The 19,970-nt window shown below is 47.9% G+C and overlaps 1 protein-coding gene and 1 long non-coding RNA gene across 4 annotated transcripts in view; one reads left to right on the forward strand and one right to left on the reverse strand.

Moving 5' to 3' along the window:
- LOC139249383 (guanylate-binding protein 2-like) overlaps positions 1-19,970 on the forward strand; it is a 72,999-nt gene that overhangs the window by 5,474 nt on the left and 47,555 nt on the right. For all 3 annotated transcript variants that reach the window (XR_011591160.1, XM_070872377.1, XM_070872378.1), the window contains exons 2-3: positions 2,360-2,553; positions 16,260-16,387. Coding sequence is in view for 2 of the 3 variants with exons in the window: in XM_070872377.1 (XP_070728478.1) it covers positions 2,361-2,553; positions 16,260-16,387 (321 nt within the window). In the remaining variant the exon portion in view is untranslated. The remainder of the gene's footprint in view (positions 1-2,359; positions 2,554-16,259; positions 16,388-19,970) is intronic.
- The window catches only part of LOC139249384 (uncharacterized), a 110,448-nt gene continuing 106,705 nt past the window's right edge, over positions 16,228-19,970 (reverse strand). Inside the window, exon 3 of the long non-coding RNA XR_011591161.1 lies at positions 16,228-16,411. This is a non-coding gene — a long non-coding RNA (uncharacterized lncRNA). The remainder of the gene's footprint in view (positions 16,412-19,970) is intronic.

Raw genomic sequence — 19,970 nt, forward strand, 5'->3', positions numbered from 1 at the left:
GTGTATTGCTCAGGAGGAGATTAGGCTGGTGTACACATGGAAGTCTGAAACATCTTGGAAGGGAAATCCCAACAGAACAAAGATAACTCCAATTAAACATCCTGTTCTATTTAAAAGGTGTCACTTGTACTGCACCATCTTATGACAGCAGCTAAGCAAATGATTCGGATTTGAAACCAGCCACAGTGCAAGCATCATATCTTGTTGCAAATACTGGAACTCCAGGGACCCAACATAGCACATCACCAGGAGGCCTCTCAAAGTGTAGGTTTTCAAACTGCGCTGTCCAGGGTCCAGAGGGTCCACAAGAGGGTTCTAGAGGGTTCCAATCTCAATCACATTTCTGTATTTATTGATATATTAGCAAATTATTTCTATTGCTGGATAATAATGTTATTTGAATTTTGGTTAGACACAAGAATTGAAATCTTTCTTAGGATGACTAGTCTGATTGTCAATTTCGGGTTGGCAGGCTGTAACTAGTGGGGTTCCGCAGGGATCAGTGCTGGGGCCTCCACTATTTACATTCTATTTTAATGACTTAGATGAAGGGACAAAGTGTAATGTATCCAAGTTTTCTGACAATACAAAGCTAGGTGGGGAAGTAAGTTGTGTGGAGGATGAGGGGATTGCCCTATGAGGAGAGAGTGAGTCGACTAGGGCTACCTTCCCAGAAGTTTAGAAGATGAGAGATGATCTCATTGAAACAAAATTCGTAAATAGCTTGACAGGGTAGATAGAAACATAGAAGCATTGAAAATAGGTGCAGGAGTAGGCCATTCGACCCTTCGAGCCTGCACCACCATTCAATAAGATCATAGCTGTTCATTCTCTCAGTACCCCTTTCCTGCTTTTTTCCATATCCCTTGATCCCTTTAGCCGTAAGGGCCATATCTAACTCCCCCTTGAATATATCCAATGAACTGGCATCAACAACTCTCTGCGGTAGGGAATTCCACAGGTTAACAACTCTGAGTGAAGAGGTTTCTCCTCATCTCAGTCCTAAATGGCTTACCCCTTATTTTTGATTATGTCCCCTGGTTCTGGACTTCACCAACATTGAGAACATTCTTCCTGCATCTAGCCTGTGCAGTCCTGTCAGAATTTTATATGTTTCTATGAGATCCCTCCTCATCCTTCTTAACTCCAGTGAATACAGGCCCTGCCGATCCAGTCTCTCATATATCAGTCCTGCCATCCCAGGAATCAGTCTGGTGAACCTTCGCTGCACTCCCTCAATAGCAAGAACGTCCTTCCTCAGATTAGGAGACCAAAACTGAACACAATATTCCAGGTGAGGCCTCACTAAGGCCCTGTACAACTGCCGTAAGACTTCCCTGCTCCTATACTCAAATCCCCTCGCTATGAAGGCCAATATACCATTTGCCTTCTTCACCGCCTGCTGTACCTGCATGCTAACTTTCAATGACTGATGGACCATGACACCCAGGTCTCATTGCACCTCCCCTTTTCCTAATCTGCTACCATTCAGATAATATTCTGCCTTCGTGTTTTTGCAAACAAAGTGGATAACCTCACATTTATCCACATTATACTGCATCTGCCACGTGTTTGCCCACTTATCTAACCTGTCCAAGTCACCCTACAGCCTCTTAGCGTCCTCTTCACAGCTCACACCGCCACCCAGCTTAGTGTCATCTGCAAATTTGGAGATATTACACTCAATTCCCTCATCCAAATCATTAATGTATATTGTAAAGAGCTGGGGTCCCAGCACTGAGCCCTGCGGCACCCCACTAGTCACTGCCTGCCATTCTGAAAAGGACCCTTTATCCCGACTCTCTGCTTCCTTCTGCCAACCAGTTCTCTGGGAGGATATTTCCCCAGTTGGTTAGGGGTCGGCGATTTAGGACTGATGAGAAAAAATGTCTTCATGCAAAGTGTTCTGCATATTTGGAATTCTGTACTCGAGAGCTGTGGATGCTCACTCATTAAGTATATTCAAAACAGAGACCGATAGATTTTTGGATATAAAGGGAATCAAGGGACACGGGGATAGTGCAGGAAAGTGGAGTTGAGGTCGAAGATCAGATATCATCTTATTGAATGGCAGAGCAGGCTTGAAGAGCTGAATGGCCTACTCCTGCTCCTACTTCTTGTGTTCTTATATCAAATGTACTGGAAAAAACAATGGCAAGAGGAAGAAAACTGCAATCTAAAGACATTCAATTTAAAATTATAATTTGACCTCTTGAAGCAAAAAATAAAGTTTGTATAAGCTGCCAAAAAATATTTCACGTAATTGTCCAATTTTGACAACCTACTAATGCCAGTAGCTGTACTATATAATATAAATTTCTCTGTGATAATCCTATTATCATGTGGTCTTGGTTAACAGGATGGCACCATTCATACCAATGGAATCTCCAATGTACCTGGTTGCAAATTCAACTGATGGAAAACTGTCTGTGTGTCAAGATGCTGTGGTCATGTTAACTTCTATTGATCAGCCTTTGGTTGTTGTGGCTTTGGTTGGGAAATACCGCACGGGAAAATCATTTCTGCTGAACCGACTTGCTAAAAGAAATACAGGTAAGTGTGAGAATGTGAAAGAACTTGTAATTATTGTCCATTGTGAAAGTGATTGTTGACACTACATGGATAGAGCTGAGCACTGCAGTTTGACGGAATTTGATGTCTTATACTTTGGGTGAGGATAGCACGCAGCAAATATGATCAAGCATTTGTGATGTAAGAATATCAGATTCAATGCTTAGTCAATGTGAAGAATGACCTAATAGCCCAGAATTTCCTGACCTTTTTGGGGCAGAATTTGGCCGAAGGGTCAGTGCATGGACCCGAACTTCATGTTGCACAAGCAAATTGGGAGTGGAGACAAGTGCCTCTTCTGCTTGCTCTCCTGCATCCTGGCTCCAGTCTGCTGGAGTTTCTGGTGGCATTCTTGGACCAACCCAGGAATCCCACAAAATACACTCCCTACATGCACAGAAATCAGCCGTAAGCATCATTCTGGACCACTCCACAACTAAATTGGCTCAGTTTGCTCACTGCAATCAGGTTAAGCAGAAGGTCCGGGATGTACTCTGAAATCCCGCACCATCGACATCCTGGGGGTTACCGTTGCCCAGGCACTTAACTGGACCAGCCACATAAATACTGTGGCTACCAGAGTAGGTCAGAGGCTGGGTATTCAGCGGCAAGTGTCTCATCTCCTGAGTCCCCAAAGCCTTTCCACCATCTACAAGGCACCATTTAGGAGTGTGATGGAATACTCTCCACTTGCCTGGATGAGTGCAGCTCCAACAACATGAAGAAGCTCGACACCATTCAGGTCAAAGCATCCCGCTTGATTAGCATCCCTTTTAACATCTTCACTCTTTCCACACCAGCGTACCGGGGCTGCAGTGTGTACCATCTACAAGATGCACTGCAACAACTCACCAAGGTTTCTTTGGCAGAACCTCCCAAACCCATGATCTCCACAGCCTGGAAGGACAAGGGCAGCAGACGGGTGGGAACACCACCATGTCCAAGTTCCCTTCCAAGTCACACACCATCCTGACTTGGAAATATATCGCCGTTCCTTCATCGTCGCTGGGTCAAAAATCCTGGAACCCGCTCCCGAACAGCACTGTGGGAGTACCTTCACCACACGGACTGCAGCGGTTCAAGAAGGTGGCTCACCACCACCTTCTCGTAGGCAATTAGGGATGGGCAATAAATGTTGACCTTGCCAGCAATGACCACATCCCGTGAATGAATGAAAAAAACAGCTACCTCCATAATTTAAAATCCGTGAACAGCAGATTAGTGAACAAAGGCTGCACAACCAGCCTGGCTGTCCCCTGCCTGATCTGTCTTAACCATTTGGTCCGTGTCGGCCATGGCTCAGTTGGTAGCACTCTCAGCTCCGAGTCTGAAGGTTGTGGATTCAAGTCCCACTCCAGAGACGTGAGCACAAAAATCTAAGCTGACTGTTGGAGTTGCCACCTTTCAAATCATAGAAAGGTTACAACACAGAAGGAGGCCATTTGGCCAGTAACTCCGCAATTTCCACATTTATTTTCCTCCGCATCCTAGGATGCATCACATCCGGTCCTGGTGACTTATCCACTTTAAGTTCATCATAGGCAGTCCCTCAGAATCGAGGAAGACTTGCTTCCATTTCTGACATGAGTTCTTTGGTGGCTGAACAGTCCAATACGAGAGCCACAGGCTCTGTCACAAGTGGGACAATAGAAACATAGAAAATAAGTGCAGGAGTAGGCCATTCGGCCCTTCGAGCCTGCACCACCATTCACTATGATCATGGCTGAGCATGCAACTTGAGTACCCCATTCCTGCTTTCTCTCCATACCCTTGATCCCCTTAGCCGTAAGGGTCACATCTAACTCCCTTTTAATATATCGAACGAACTGGCCTCAACAACTTTCTGTGGTAGAGAATTCCACAGGTTCACAATTCTCTGAGTGAAGAAGTTTCTCCTCATCTCGGTCCTAAATGGCTTACCCCTTATCCTTAGACTGTGATCCCTGGTTCTGGACTTCCCCAACATCGGGAACATTCTTCCTGCATCTAACCTGTCCAATCCTGTCAGAATTTTATATGTTTTTCTATGATATCCCCTCTCATTCTTCTAAATTCCAGTGAATATAAGCCTAGTCGATCCAATCTTTCTTCATATATTAGTCCTGCCATCCCAGGAATCAGTCTGGTGAACCTTCGCTGCACTCCCTCAATAGCAAGAATGTCCTTCCTCAGATTAGGAGACCAAAACTGTGCACAATATTCAAGGTGTGGCCTCACCAAGGCCCTGTACAACTGCAGTAAGACCTCCCTGCTCCTATACTCAAATCCTCTCGCTATGAAGGCCAACATACCATTTGCCGCCTTCTCTGCATGCTGTACCTGCATGCCAACTTTCAATGACTGATGTACCATGACACCCAGGTCACTGCCTGCCATTCTGAAAAGGACCCGTTTATCCCGACTCTCTGCTTCCTGTCTGCCAACCAGTTCTCTATCCACGTCAATATATTACCCCCAATACCATGTGCTTTAATTTTGCACACTAATCTCTTGTGTGAGACCTTGTCAAAAGTGTTTTGAAAGTCCAAATACACCACATCCACTGGTTCTCCCTTGTCCACTCTACTAGTTACATACTCAAAAGATTCTAGAAGGTTTGTTAAGCATGATTTCCCCTTCATAAATCCATGCTGACTTGGACTGATCCTGTCACTGCTTTCCAAATGCGCTGATATTACATCTTTAATAATTGATTCCAACATTTTCCCCACTACCGATGTCAGGCTAAGCGATCTATAATTCCCTGTTTTCTCTTTCCCTCCTTTTTTTTTTAAAAGTGGGGTTACATTATCTACCCTCCAATCCATAGGAATTGATCCAGAGTCTATAGAATGTTGGAAAATGACCATCAATGCATCCACTATTTCTAGGGCCACTTCCTTAAGTACTCTGGGATGCAGACTATCAGGCCCCGGGGATTTATCGTCCTTCAATTTCCCAAACACAATTTCCTGACTAATAAGGATTTCCTGCAGTTCCTCCTTCTCACTAGAACCTCGATCCCCTATTATTTTCGGGAGGTTATTCGTGGCTTCCTTAGTGAAGCCGGAACCAAAATATTTGTTTAATTGGTCTGCCATTTCCTCGTTCCCCATTATGAATTCGCCTGATTCTGACTGCAAAGGACCTACATTAGTCTTCACTAATCTTTTTCTCTTCACATATCTATGGAAGCTTTTGCAGTCAGTTTTTATGTTCTCTGCAAGCTTACACTCGTACTCTATTTTCCCCCTCCTAATTAAACTCTTTGTCCACCTCTGCTGGATTCTAAATTTATCCCAATGCTCAGGTTTGCTGCTTTTTCTAGACAATTTATATGCCACTTCCTTGGATTTAAACACTATCCCTAATTTCCCTTATTAGCCACGGTTGAGCCACCTTCCCCTTTTTTATTTTTACGCCAGACAGGGATGTACAATTGTTGAAGTTCATCCATGTGGTCTTTAAACGTCTGCCATTGCCTATCCACCGTCAACCCTTTAAGTATCATTTGCCTGTCTATTCTAGCCAATTCACATCTCATACCATCGAAGTTACCTTTCTTTAAGTTCAGGACCCTAGTCTCTGAATTAACTGTCACTCTCCATCTTACTGAAGAATTCTACCATATTATGGTCACTCTTCCCCAAGCGGCCTCGCTTGACCAGATTTCTAATTAATCCTCTCTCATTACACAAGACCCAGTCTAGGATGGCCAGCCCTCTAGTTGGTTCCTTGACGTATTGGTCGAGAAAACCATCCCTAATACACCAGGAAATCCTCCTCCACAGTACTGCTGCCAGTTTGGTTAGTCCAATCTATATGTAGATTAAAATCACCCATGATAACTGCTGTACCTTTATTGCACGCATCCCTATTTCCCGTTTGATGTCATCCCCAACCTCCCTACTACTTTCGTTGAGGGAAGGGGTGGGTGGGACTGGTTTGCCACTTGCTCTTTCCGCTGCCTACGCTTGATTTTTGCATGCTTTCGGCGTTGAGATTCGAGGTGCTCAGCGCCCTCTCAGATGCACTTCCTCCACTTCGGGCGGTCTTGGGCCAGGGACTCCCAGGTGTCAGTGGGGATGTCTTTATCACAACATCAGCGTCCTCATCCAGCCTAACATCCCCAGCATCGAAGCACTGACCACACTTGATCAGCTCCGCCGGGCAGGCCACATAGTTCGCATGCCAGACACGAGACTCCAAATGCAAGTGCTCTACTTGGAGCTCCTTCACGGCAAACGAGCCAAAGCTGGGCAGCGGAAACGCTACAAGGAGACTCTCAAAGCCTCCCTGATAAAGTGATTAAGTACAACCAGCCTTTCTAATAACTCCTCCTTATCAATTTTTATCCCATACATTATCTCAGCTACCTCCTCTTTCACTATGACTTTGGCAGCACCTTCTTCCTTGGTAAAGACAGGTGCAAAATATGTATTTAGTATCTCAGCCATGCCCTCTGCCTCCATGGGTAGGTCTCCATTTTGGTCCCGAATTGTCCCGACGCCTCCTCTTCCTACCTGTTTACTATTTATATACCAATGGAAGACTTTTGGATTCCCTTTTATGTTAGCTGCAAATTTATTATATTCTCTCTTTGGCCCTCTTATCTTTTTTTTCACTTCCTCTCTGAACTTTCTATATTCAGCCTGGTTCTCACTTGTATTGTCAATCTGACATTTGTTATACGCCCCCTTTTTTCTGCTCTGTCTTCCTCTCTATCTCTTCCATCATCCAGGGAGCTCTGGCTTTGGTTGCCCTACCTTTCCCCTCGTGGGAATGTACCTCGACTGGACCCGAACCATCTCCTCTTTAAAGGCAGCCTATTTTGTGATTACAGTTTTGCCTGCCAATCTTTGATTCCAATTTACCCGGGCCAGATCTTTTAACCCCACTGAAATTGGCCTTCCTCCAATTAAGTATTTTTACTTTAGATTGTTCCCTGTCCTTTTCCAAAGCTAATCTAAACCTTATGATATTATGATCACTGTTCCCTAAATGTTCCCCAATGACACATGCTCTACTTGACCCACCTCATTCCACAGAACCAGATCGAGCAATGCCTTCTTTCTCGTTTGGCCAGGAACGTACTGATCAAGAGTTCTCCTGAACACCCTTCAGAAATTCTTCCCCTCTCGGTCCTTTACACTACTATCCCAGTGGTATGCCGCCACGTTGCTCCTTCCACTCCCCGGCCTGCTCCGATGGTGCTCACAGGCCGGGGGCTACTCAGCCTGCTGGGCTACACCACCACATTGCTCCTTCCACTCCCCGGCCTGCTCCAGGGAGCAGCACGTGCTGGAGCAGGAGAGCAAGGCAGTGAAAAGGGACATCATCAAGGTCCAGGTCAGTGATTGGAGCGTGGGCAGGGACTGCAGCAGTGGCCAGGTTGGGGCGAAGGAGCGGCGAGAGATTGTAGAGGGACGTGATCGGGGCCCAGGAGAGGCGTGAGTTCGGGGCCCAGAAGAGGCGAGGGCCCAGGGGCAGCACGGGCCAGCCCACACTGCGATATGTGTGCACACCAGGTCCGTGCAGCAGAGCTGGTCTCCAGTCGTCTTGGTTAATCCTTGCTACTGGGCCAAGACCTAGCTCTGTCAAGCCCGTGAGGTGGCTGATGTGCAACGGTCACCACACGTTAAAAAAATCCAAGCACAGGCATCTTCCACCCTTCAAGCTTTAGTTCGTACCTGGAATGTCAGGTGTTTCAATGAAACACCTGTGAACTTTTTGACGTGGAAGCAAGTCATCCTCGATTCGAGGGATTGCCTATGATGATGATCCCAGTCTATATTAGGAGAGTTGAAGTCTCCCATTATCATTACTCTATAGTTCTTGCACCTCTGTAATTTCCCTGAAAATTTGCTCCTTTATATCCTTCCCACTAGTTGGTGGCATGTAGAATACACCGCATAATGTAATGGCATCTCTATTGTTTCTCAACTCTAACCAAATGGATTCTGTCCTCAACCCATCCAGGACATCCTCTCTCCAGCCCTGTAATATTCTCCTTAATCTGTACTGCCACCCCACTGTAAAGTCCTTACTCTACAATATGAAACCACACGAGGCACATTCTGGGAACAAGGTCACTCTGTGACCTTAACTCTTTATTCACAGGACCTCAAGTGATGATCCTGCATGGGACCTCCCTTTTTATACCTGTGTGATCAGGTAAGGAGTGTCTCCCACAAGTTCACCCCTTGTGGTCAAGGTGTGCATTTAGGTTGAGTGTATACAGTAATACTGTGGTGTTACATTGTGGTTACATACATGACACCCACCTCCTTCTTTTCCTGAACACCTTGTATCAATTTATATTTAATACCCAATCCTGTCATTTTTGAGCCAGGTCTCCATGATCGCCTGGACATCATATTCCCAAGTGGCTATTTCACCTGCAACTCACCAACCTTACTTAGCACACTTTGTGCATTCACACTCATGCACTGTGGGCCTATACTCACTGGAGTTAAGAAGAATGAGGTGATCTTATTGAAACATAAAAAATACTGAGGGGGCTCGTCAAGGTAGATTCAGAGAGGATGCTTCCACTCGTGATTGAATCTAGAACTAGGGGACATAGTTTAAGAATAAGGGGTCACCCATTTAGAACTGAGATGACAATGAATTTCTTCTCTGAGGGTTCCAAATCTGTGGAATACTCTACCCTATAGAGCTGTGAAGGCTGGGTCATTGAACGTATTTAAGGTGGAGATAGACAGATTTTTGAGTGATATTCATTCATTCATTCATACATAGGCTGTCCCTCGGAATTGAGAAAGACTTGCTTCCACTCCCGAAGTGAGTTCTTCGGTGGCTGAACAGTCCAATACGAGAGCCACAGACTCTGTCACAGGTGGGACAGATATTCACTGAGGGGAGGGGTGGGTGGGACTGGTTTGTCACATGCTCCTTCCGCTGCCCGCGCCTGACCTCTTCACGCCCTTGGCAATGAGACTCGAAGAGCTCAACGCCCTCCCGGATGCACTTTCTACACCTAGGGCGGTCTTCGGCCAGGGACTCCCAGGTGTCAGTGGTGATGTCGCACTTTATCGGGGAGGCTTTGAGGGTTTCTACTGCCCACCTTTGTCTCATTTGCTGTGAAGGAGCTCTGTGGTCAGTGCTTCAATGCTGGGGATGTTAGCCTGGTCGAGGACACTGATGTTGGTGCACCTGTCCTCCCAGGGGATTTGCAGGATCTTGCGTAGACATCGTTGGTGATATATCTCCCACGACTTGAGGTGTCTTCTGTACATCGTCCATGCCTCTGATCCATACAGGAGGGCGGGTATTACTACAGCCCTGTAGACCATGAGCTTGGTGGTAGATTTGAGGGCATGGTCTTCAAACACTTTTCCTCAGGCAGCTGAAGGCTGCACTGGCGCACTGGAGGCAGTGTTGAATCTCCGCATCAATGTCTGCATTTGTTAAGAGGCTCCCGAGGTATGGGAAATGGTCCACGTTGTCGAAGGCCGCGCCGTGAATCTTGATGACTGGGGGACAGTGCTGTGCAGCGAGGACAGGTTAGTGGAGGACCTTTGTCTTATGGATGTTAAGCGTAAGGCCCATGCTTTCATATGCCTCTGTGCATATATTGACTATATCCTGGAGTTCAGCCTCAGAATGTGCGCAGATGCAGGCGTCGTCCGTGTACTGTAGCTCAACGACGGAGGTTGGGGTGATCTTGGACCTGGCCTGGAGGCGGCGTAGGTTAAACAGCTTCCCACTGGTTCTGTAGTTTAGTTCCACTCCAAGGTGACTGTGAGGTGGAGCATGGCGGTGAGGAAGATTGAGAAGAGGGTTGGAGCGATGACACAGCCCTGTTTGACCCCGGTCCGGACGTGGATTTGGTCTGTAATGGATCAGTTTTAAGGATCACTGCCTGCATATCATCGTGAAGCAGGCGAAGGATGTTGACAAACTTTTGGGGGCATCCGAAACGGAGAAGGACGTTCCAAAGACCCTCACGGTTGACACTGTCAAAGGCTTTTGTAAGATCGAAAAAGGCCATGTATAAGGGCTGGCGCTGCTCCTTGCATTTTTTCTGCAGCTATCGCGCTGCAAAGATCATGTCCATTGTGCCCCATAGGGGATGAAATCCGCATTGTGATTCCGGGAGGAGCTCCTCGGCCACAGGGAAAGATGGTTGAAGAGAACTCTAGCGACAACTTTCCCAGTGGCTGATAGCAGGGAGATTCCCCTGTAGTTGCTGCAGTTGGACTTGTCCCATTTTTAAAGATGGTCACGATCACTGCATCTCTGAGATCTGCTGGCATGCTCTTCCCCCCCGCTCCAGATGAGAGAGATGAGGTCATGTATCCGTGCCAACTTTAGCACCTCAGCAGGGATTCCATCCGCTCCCATAGCCTTGTTATTCTTGAGCTGTTTTATGGCTTTGCCTACCTTGTGCAATGTTGGGGTTTCACTGAGGTGGTGGCATGTCGCATGTTGCAGGATGGAGTCGAGAACACTCGAATCAAAGGCAGAGTCTCGATTGAGGAGATCTTTGAAGTGCTCCTTGACAGCCTTAGTGTCCTTGATGAGTGTTTCTCCATTCTTGGCCAGGAGTGGGGTGGGGCCTTGGGAGTTTGGACCATAGGTGGCCTTGACTGCAAGAAGAATCCTCACATATCATGGCTGTCGGCCAGTTGTTGTATCTCCTGTGCTTTCTCCATCCACCACCTTCTCCTTCTCCAATCTCTGTCTGAGACATTAAATCAAGTTTGCTCTCTCAGGTGGATGTAAAAGATCCCATGGTACTATTTCCAACAAGAGTGGGGCGTTAAACCCAGGGTCCTCGCCAATATTGATTCCTCAATCAACATCACTGAGCAGATAATCTGCTTTTTTCTCACATTGTTGTTTGTGGGACCTTGCTGAGCACAAATTGGCACCGTGTTTCCCACATTGTAACAGTGACTACACACCAAAAGTACTTCATTGGCTGGAAAGCGCTCTGGGACATCCTGAGGTGGTGAAAGCAAGCCGTTTTTTCCACATCCATGTTCTCTTATTCTAGAGTGATTCTAGATGGCAAAGGAAACCTCAAATTCCTCTTTGCCACCACTCGCCCCTCAGTTATTGCATCCTCAATCGTCATCTCTGATTCAAGATTAGAGAAGCTGATCTTTTAAATTCTCTTAAAGATGTGGGTGGCGCTGTCCATCTCAGTTGCCATGAGAGGTTGGCAGTGGGCTTTCCCCTTGAACTGCTAAAGTCCTTATGGTGTAGCTATCCCCAGGAAGCTGTTAAAAACATAGAAATTTACAGCACAGAAGGAGACCATTTCGGCCCATGTCCGTGCCGGCCGACAAAGAGCCACACGGCCCTCGGTCAGCAGCCCTAAAGGATACATATAAACCTATGAACAATGACGGAAAGGTAAAGAGCACCCGGCCCAACCAGTCCGCCTCACACAACTGTGACACCCCTGATACTAAAACATTCTACACTCCACCCCAACCGGAGCGATTGATCTCCTGGGAGAGGCAAAAACCAGATAAAAGCCCAGGCCAATTTAGGGAGGAAAAAAATCTGGGAAAATTCCTCTCCGACCCCATCCAGGCGATCGAAACTAGTCCAGATCACCCTGGCCATATTCTATTCCCTGCAGTACTTACCAATATATATGCGCCATCCATCGTAAGGTCATCCAGTCTAATCCCAATTACCAGCTCTAGGTCCGTAACCCTGCAGGTTACGGCACTTTAAGTGCCCATCCAACCATCTCTTAAAAGTGGTGAGGGTTTCTGCATCCACCACTTCAGGCAGGGAGTTCCAGATTCCCACAACCCTCTGCATAAAGAAACCCCCATCAAATCCCCTCTTAACCTTTCACCAACCACCTTAAAACTATGCCCCCTCATAATAGCCCCCTCCACCAATGGAAATAGGCCCTTACTATCCACTATGTCCAGGCCCCTCAATATTTTGCACACCTCGATGAGGTCTCCTCTCAACCTCCTCTGTTCCAATGAGAACAAACCCAATCTATCCAATCTGTCCTCATAACTAAGATTCTCCATTCCAGGCAGCATCCTAGTAAATCTCCTCTGCACCCTCTCTAGTGCAATCATGTCCTTCCTATAATACGGCGACCAGAACTGCACGCAGTACTCCAGCTGTGGCCTAACCAAAGTATTATACAATTTAAGCATAACCTCCCTGCTCTTATATTCTATGCCTCAGCCAATAAAGGTAAGCATTCCGTATGCCTTCTTAACCACCTTATCCACCTGGCCTGCTACTTTCAGGGATCTGTGGACAAGCACTCCAAGGTCCCTTTGTTCATCTACACTATTAAGTGGCCTACCGCTTAATGTGTATACCCTTTGCTTATTAGCCCTCCCAAAGTGCATCACCTCACACTTCTCTGAATTAAATTCCATTTGCCACTGCTCTGCCTACCTGACCCATAGATTGATATCCTCCTGCAGCCCATGACTTTCCTCTTCATTATCAACCACACAGCCAATTTTTGTGTCATCTGCAAACTTCTTAATCATACCCCCTATATTCAAATCTAAATCATTGATATATACCACAAAAATCAAGGGACCCAGTACTGAGCCCTGCGGAACCCCACTGGAAACATCCTTCCAGTCACAAAAACATCCATCAATCATTACGCTTTGCTTCCGACCTCCAAGCCAATTTTGGATCCAACTTGCCACTTTGCCCTGGATCCCATGGGCTTTAACCTTCATGACCAATCTACCATGCAGGACCTTATCAAAAGCCTTGCTAAAGTCCATATATACCACATCGTACGCACTACCCTCATCGACCCTCTTGGTTACATCCTCAAAAAATTCAATCAGGTTAGTCAAACACAATCTTTCCTTAACAAATCTGTGCTGACTGTCCTTAATTAATCCTTGCCTATTCAAATGCAGATTTATCCTGTCTTTCAGGATTTTTTTCCAATAACTTTCCCACCACTGACGTTAGGCTGACAGGCCTGTAATTACTCGGCCTATCCCTTTTTCTCTTCTTAAACAAGGGTACTTACTACATTAGCAGTCCTCCAATCCTCCAGCACTATGCCCAGATCCAAAGTAAAGCGTAAAATGATGGGTAAGGAGTTCTTGGACTTTGACCTGGCAACAATGGTGGACAGTGATAAATACCCAAATCAGGATGATGTGTGACATGGAGGGGAACTTGAAGTGTTCCCATCATTTTGCTGCTTTTGTTCTTCTAGGTGGTAGAGGTCACATCATTGTGCTGTAGAAGTAGGTTCAGCAAGTTGCTGTAGTGCATCCTATAGATAGCATATAACTGCAGTATATGCTATCTATAGGACAAGAGATAGAGTGGGTAGATATTGAATCCAGTGGCAGAATGCTGAGCAAGTGGACTGTTGTATCCTGGATGATGTCAAGCTTCTTGAGTGTCGTTACACTGCTCCCAGCCAGATGAATGGGGAGTCTTCCATCACACTACTCATGGACTTCTTTGTGAAATCAAACCCAGCTACTCAGCCTCTTCCTGTCCTTTATTCCGCACAATCTTTCTTTCAACCTGATCCCCACTGCTTTTTTCTGAATTTTCTGCTCCCTCGCTCTCTGCAGCCCTGATACGACTCCTTTTCACGATGAAGTTCACTATCTGTTGCCTGTAACCCACTAAATTCCCCTTGCTGATATTGTCAATCTGTCCTTCTCCTCAAGGATTGCTTCCATCCTTTTTAAAAGCACTTCTAGATCATAAGTTACTACATTACTAGGCTGCGTACTAAGGGAACTAAGAAGGTTCTGTCCATTGAATGAGACATTGAACCAATGCCCTGTCTCCCTGTCCCAACTGTTCAGCCAGTTGGTAAAGATCCTCGGCCTCTACAAAGAACAAGGAATTCTTCCAGTCTCCTGGAGAATCGTCTCCTCTCGACCAACACCATCAAGATTTAACGGCGTTCTCTCTGCACAATCTTGCTGTGCTCACCCACATAGCCTCAATTTTTCAATGTAAAGCACTTTGAGACTTTGCTGAGATGTGCTAAGATGCTATATAAATACAAGTCTTTCTCTTCCCTATTCCTTTGCGCTCACTCTTGCTCTCTGACCCTTTCTTTTCCCCTTCTCTGTTTCTTGGCTAAACACTTCCTCAATCCCCTTTATCCTGCCCCTCCTTCACCCACCCTTTGAATTGTGGGGGGCTACCTATCGGAGGAGAGTATCCTGCTGGATGTCAACCCAGAACTCGTAGCCAGAGTTCTTGTCTCCATATGCCTGGACTATCTGGAGCGAGGTTTGAAACCTTCTCCCTCTGACTCAGGAAGGAATGCGAACACTAAACCAAAGGCTCACTCCAAACATCCTGGTAGCCACCTGATAGAAACATAGAAACATAGAAAAGAGGTGCAGGATTAAGCCATTCGGCCCTTCGAGCCAGCACCACCATTCAATAAGATCATGGCTGATCATGCAACCTCAGTACCCCATTCCTGCTTTCTCTCCATACCCCTTAATCCCTTTAGCCATAAGGGTCACATCCAACTCCTTTTTCAATATATCTAACGAACTGGCCTCAACAACTTTCTGTGGTAGGGAAGTCCACAGGTTCACAATTCTGAGTGAAGAAGTTTCTCCTCATCTCAGTCCTAAATGGCTTACCCCTTATCCTTAGATTGTGACCCCTAGTTCTGGACTTCCCCAACATCGGGAACATTCTTCCTGCATCTAACCTGTCCAATCCCGTCAGAATTTTATGTTTCTATGAGATCCCCTCATTCTTCTAAAGCCTAATCGATCCAGTCTCGCCTCATATGTCAGTCCTGCCATCCCGGGAATCAGTCTGGTGAACCTTTGCTGTACTCCTTCAATAGCAAGAATGGCCTTCCTCAGATTAGGAGACCAAAACTGTATACAATATTCAAAGTGTGGCCTCACCAAGGCCCTGTACAACTGCAGTAACACCTCCCTGCTCCTATAATCAAATTCTCTCACTATGAAGGCCAACATGCCATTTGCCTTCTTCACCACCTGCTGTACCTGCATGCCAACTTTCAATGACTGATGTACCATGACACCAGGTCTCGTTGCACCTCCCCTTTTCCTAATCTGTCACTAGTCAGATAATATTCTGCCTTCCTGTTTTTACCACCAAAGTGGATAACCTCACATTTATCTACATTATACTGCATCTGCCATGCATTTTCCCACTCACTTAACCTGTCCAAGTCACCCTGCAGCCTCTTAGCGTCCTCCTCACAGTTCACACTGCCACCCAGGTTAGTGTCATCTGCAAACTTGGAGATATTACATTCAATTCCTTCGTCTAAATCATTAATGTATATTGTAAATAGCTGGGGTCCCAGCACTGAACCTTGCGGTACCCCACTAGTCACTGCCTGCCATTCTGAAAAGGATACTATAATAATGCAGTTGGTAACCAATCAGTAAATCTCCTTTTGGTGGCATTGATCGAGGGAAGCAGGTTGTTGAGGGATATTAACATCCACCTGACAGGTGAGTGAAGCCTTTGTTTTAACATTCCATCTGCAAGATGCCATCTATGAATTCCTTCAGTGTTGCACCGTGACAGCTTAGACCCTGTGCATAAATCCTGGAATTGGGTTCGAAGCCACCACCTTCTGACTAAGAAACAAGAGTATTACTAACTGAGTAAAACTGGCATACAAGTTACAATAAATAACAGCTGGAAAATAATTTTTGCAAGGCATATTATTTGTTCTGTTTCATCAGGGTTTGCAATTGCATCAAGTGTACAATCTCAGACAAAGGGAATCTGGATGTGGTGTCTCCCACATCCATGCCTTCCTGAGCACTGCATGGTACTGTTGGACACTGAAGGTCTTGGAGATGTGGAAAAGGTACTCTTGTTGTTGTTCATATTGCTGTGAAAATAAAACATTTGCATGTGTAATACCATATCTATAAATGGATACGTATTCAATATGTATGCAGGAATAAAGCAAGTAGGGGCTTGTATTAGCTCTGCTCCAACACTAAGTATAGTGTGGCAGGACTTCCTTCAATCCACAATTCATTCTGGATACCGCCCCATTTCTCGGTAACGGATATTTACATTGGGTGGGCATTCATGTCATTTATAACAGATGGATGGCCACCTCTGGGAGTGGGAGGAAAATTGCTGTGCCAGTTTTGAAAAATGTTTCCTTAATATAATTGATCACAGGGAAACCAGCCATTTAAAATTGAAATCCCACCAAGAAAATTAACGACCCTAGATGCCAGGAATTGACAGGTATCCCTTGCACCCAGCATTGAGCGCTATATTATAGATGTAATTTCCCTCATTGGCATGACATCATAACATGCTCGCCCATATATGGATGGGTCTATTATGTGCTGGCTCCGAAATATAGCAGAATTTTGACTGATACAAAAAGCAGTGATGACCCAGCCCAAATTTGGCCCCCACCCATCCAAATTACACAGCTTTTCTTTCAAAAACACCAAGGAATTTGGGGCCTAACATTTTCTTCCTGTATCAGCATCACTGACACCAATTTGAACACGTTTCCTTCTTTGCAGAGGTACAAACTTCTTTCTCCAGCCTCAGTTCCATAATTTGCATATCAAATGGATTCCTTTGTCTCTAACATTGAGAACAACCCTGCAACTATCTGATCCCCTACCCTTCCATCCACTCTACCTTCAATATCATAAGAATTAAGAGCCTCTCGAGCCTGCTCCATCATTCAATGAGATCATGGCTGATCTTCTACCTTAACTCCACTTTCCTGCACTAACCAGAGATCCCTTGCTTCCCTTAATATTCAAAAATCTATCGATCTCTGTATTGAATATACTCAACGACTGAGCAACCACAGTCCTCTGGGGTAGAGAATTCCAAAAATTTACCACCCTCCGAGCAACGAAATTTCTCCTCACCTCAGTCCGAAATGGCCGATCCCTTATTCTGAGACTTTCAACCCTGGTTTTAGACTCTCCAGCCAGGGGAAACATCCTCCCTGCATCTACCCTGTTAAGTCCTGTAAGAATTTAGTATGTTTCAATGAGATCACCTCTCATTCATCTAAACTCTATAGAATATAGGTATGGTCTACTCAATCTCTCCTCATAGGACAATCCCCCATCCCATGAATCAGTCTGGTGAACCTTCATTGCACTCACTCTATGGCAAGTATATCCTTCCTGAGGTAAGGAGACAAAAACTACACAATACTCCAGGTGTGGACTTACCAAGGCCCTATATAATTGCATCAGTATGTCTTTACTCTTAGACTTAAATCATCTTGTAATAAAGGCCAACATACCCCCCGCTTTAAACAGGCGCTCCCTCCTCTCCCGCTTTAAACGGGCGCTCCCTCCGCTCCCGCTTTAAACAGGCGCTCCCTCCTCTCCCGCTTTAAACGGGCGCTCCCTCCGCTCCCGCTTTAAACGGGCGCTCCCTCCGCTCCCGCTTTAAACAGGCGCTCCCTCCTCTCCCGCTTTAAACGGGCGCTCCCTCCTCTCCCGCTTTAAACGGGCGCTCCCTCCGCTCCCGCTTTAAACAGGCGCTCCCTCCTCTCCCGCTTTAAACAGGCGCTCCCTCCGCTCCCGCTTTAAACGGGCGCTCCCTCCGCTCCCGCTTTAGACGGGCGCTCCCTCCGCTCCCGCTTTAGACGGGCGCTCCCTCCGCTCCCGCTTTAAACGGGCGCTCCCTCCGCTCCCGCTTTAGACGGGCGCTCCCTCCTCTCCCGCTTTAGACGGGCGCTCCCTCCTCTCCCGCTTTAAACAGGCGCTCCCTCCGCTCCCGCTTTAGACGGGCGCTCCCTCCTCTCCCGCTTTAAACGGGCGCTGTCTCCTCTCCCGCTTTAAACGGGCGCTGTCTCCGCTCCCACTTTAGACGGGCGCTCCCTCCGCTCCCGCTTTAGACGGGCGCTCCCTCCTCTCCCACTTTAAACGGGCGCTCCCTCCTCTCCCACTTTAAACGGGCGCTCCCTCCTCTCCCACTTTAAACGGGCGCTCCCTCCGCTCCCGCTTTAGACGGGCGCTCCCTCCTCTCCCGCTTTAAACGGGCGCTCCCTCCGCTCCCACTTTAAACGGGCGCTCCCTCCTCTCCCGCTTTAAACGGGCGCTCCCTCCTCTCCCGCTTTAAACGGGCGCTCCCTCCTCTCCCGCTTTAGACGGGCGCTCCCTCCGCTCCCGCTTTAGACGGGCGCACCCTCCTCTCCCGCTTTAAACGGGCGCTCCCTCCGCTCCCGCTTTAGACGGGCGCTCCCTCCGCTCCCGCTTTAAACAGGCGCTCCCTCCTCTCCCGCTTTAGACGGGCGCTCCCTCCTCTCCCGCTTTAAACGGGCGCTCCCTCCGCTCCCGCTTTAAACAGGCGCTCCCTCCTCTCCCGCTTTAGACGGGCGCTGTCTCCTCTCCCGCTTTAGACGGGCGCTCCCTCCTCTCCCGCTTTAAACGGGCGCTCCCTCCTCTCCCGCTTTAGACGGGCGCTGTCTCCTCTCCCGCTTTAGACGGGCGCTCCCTCCTCTCCCGCTTTAGACGGGCGCTCCCTCCTCTCCCGCTTTAAACGGGCGCTCCCTCCGCTCCCGCTTTAAACAGGCGCTCCCTCCGCTCCCGCTTTAGACGGGCGCTGTCTCCTCTCCCGCTTTAGACGGGCGCTCCCTCCTCTCCCGCTTTAAACGGGCGCTCCCTCCGCTCCCGCTTTAAACAGGCGCTCCCTCCGCTCCCGCTTTAAACGGGCGCTCCCTCCTCTCCCGCTTTAGACGGGCGCTGTCTCCTCTCCCGCTTTAGACGGGCGCTGTCTCCTCTCCCGCTTTAGACGGGCGCTGTCTCCTCTCCCGCTTTAGACGGGCGCTCCCTCCTCTCCCGCTTTAGACGGGCGCTCCCTCCTCTCCCGCTTTAAACAGGCGCTCCCTCCGCTCCCGCTTTAGACGGGCGCTCCCTCCTCTCCCGCTTTAAACGGGCGCTGTCTCCGCTCCCACTTTAGACGGGCGCTCCCTCCGCTCCCGCTTTAGACGGGCGCTCCCTCCTCTCCCACTTTAAACGGGCGCTCCCTCCTCTCCCACTTTAAACGGGCGCTCCCTCCTCTCCCACTTTAAACGGGCGCTCCCTCCGCTCCCGCTTTAGACGGGCGCTCCCTCCGCTCCCGCTTTAGACGGGCGCTCCCTCCTCTCCCGCTTTAAACGGGCGCTCCCTCCGCTCCCACTTTAAACGGGCGCTCCCTCCTCTCCCGCTTTAAACGGGCGCTCCCTCCTCTCCCGCTTTAAACGGGCGCTCCCTCCTCTCCCGCTTTAGACGGGCGCTCCCTCCGCTCCCGCTTTAGACGGGCGCACCCTCCTCTCCCGCTTTAAACGGGCGCTCCCTCCGCTCCCGCTTTAGACGGGCGCTCCCTCCGCTCCCGCTTTAAACAGGCGCTCCCTCCTCTCCCGCTTTAGACGGGCGCTCCCTCCTCTCCCGCTTTAAACGGGCGCTCCC

The sequence above is a fragment of the Pristiophorus japonicus genome, unplaced genomic scaffold (genome assembly GCF_044704955.1).
Source record: "Pristiophorus japonicus isolate sPriJap1 unplaced genomic scaffold, sPriJap1.hap1 HAP1_SCAFFOLD_310, whole genome shotgun sequence".
Taxonomy (NCBI): domain Eukaryota; kingdom Metazoa; phylum Chordata; class Chondrichthyes; family Pristiophoridae; genus Pristiophorus; species Pristiophorus japonicus.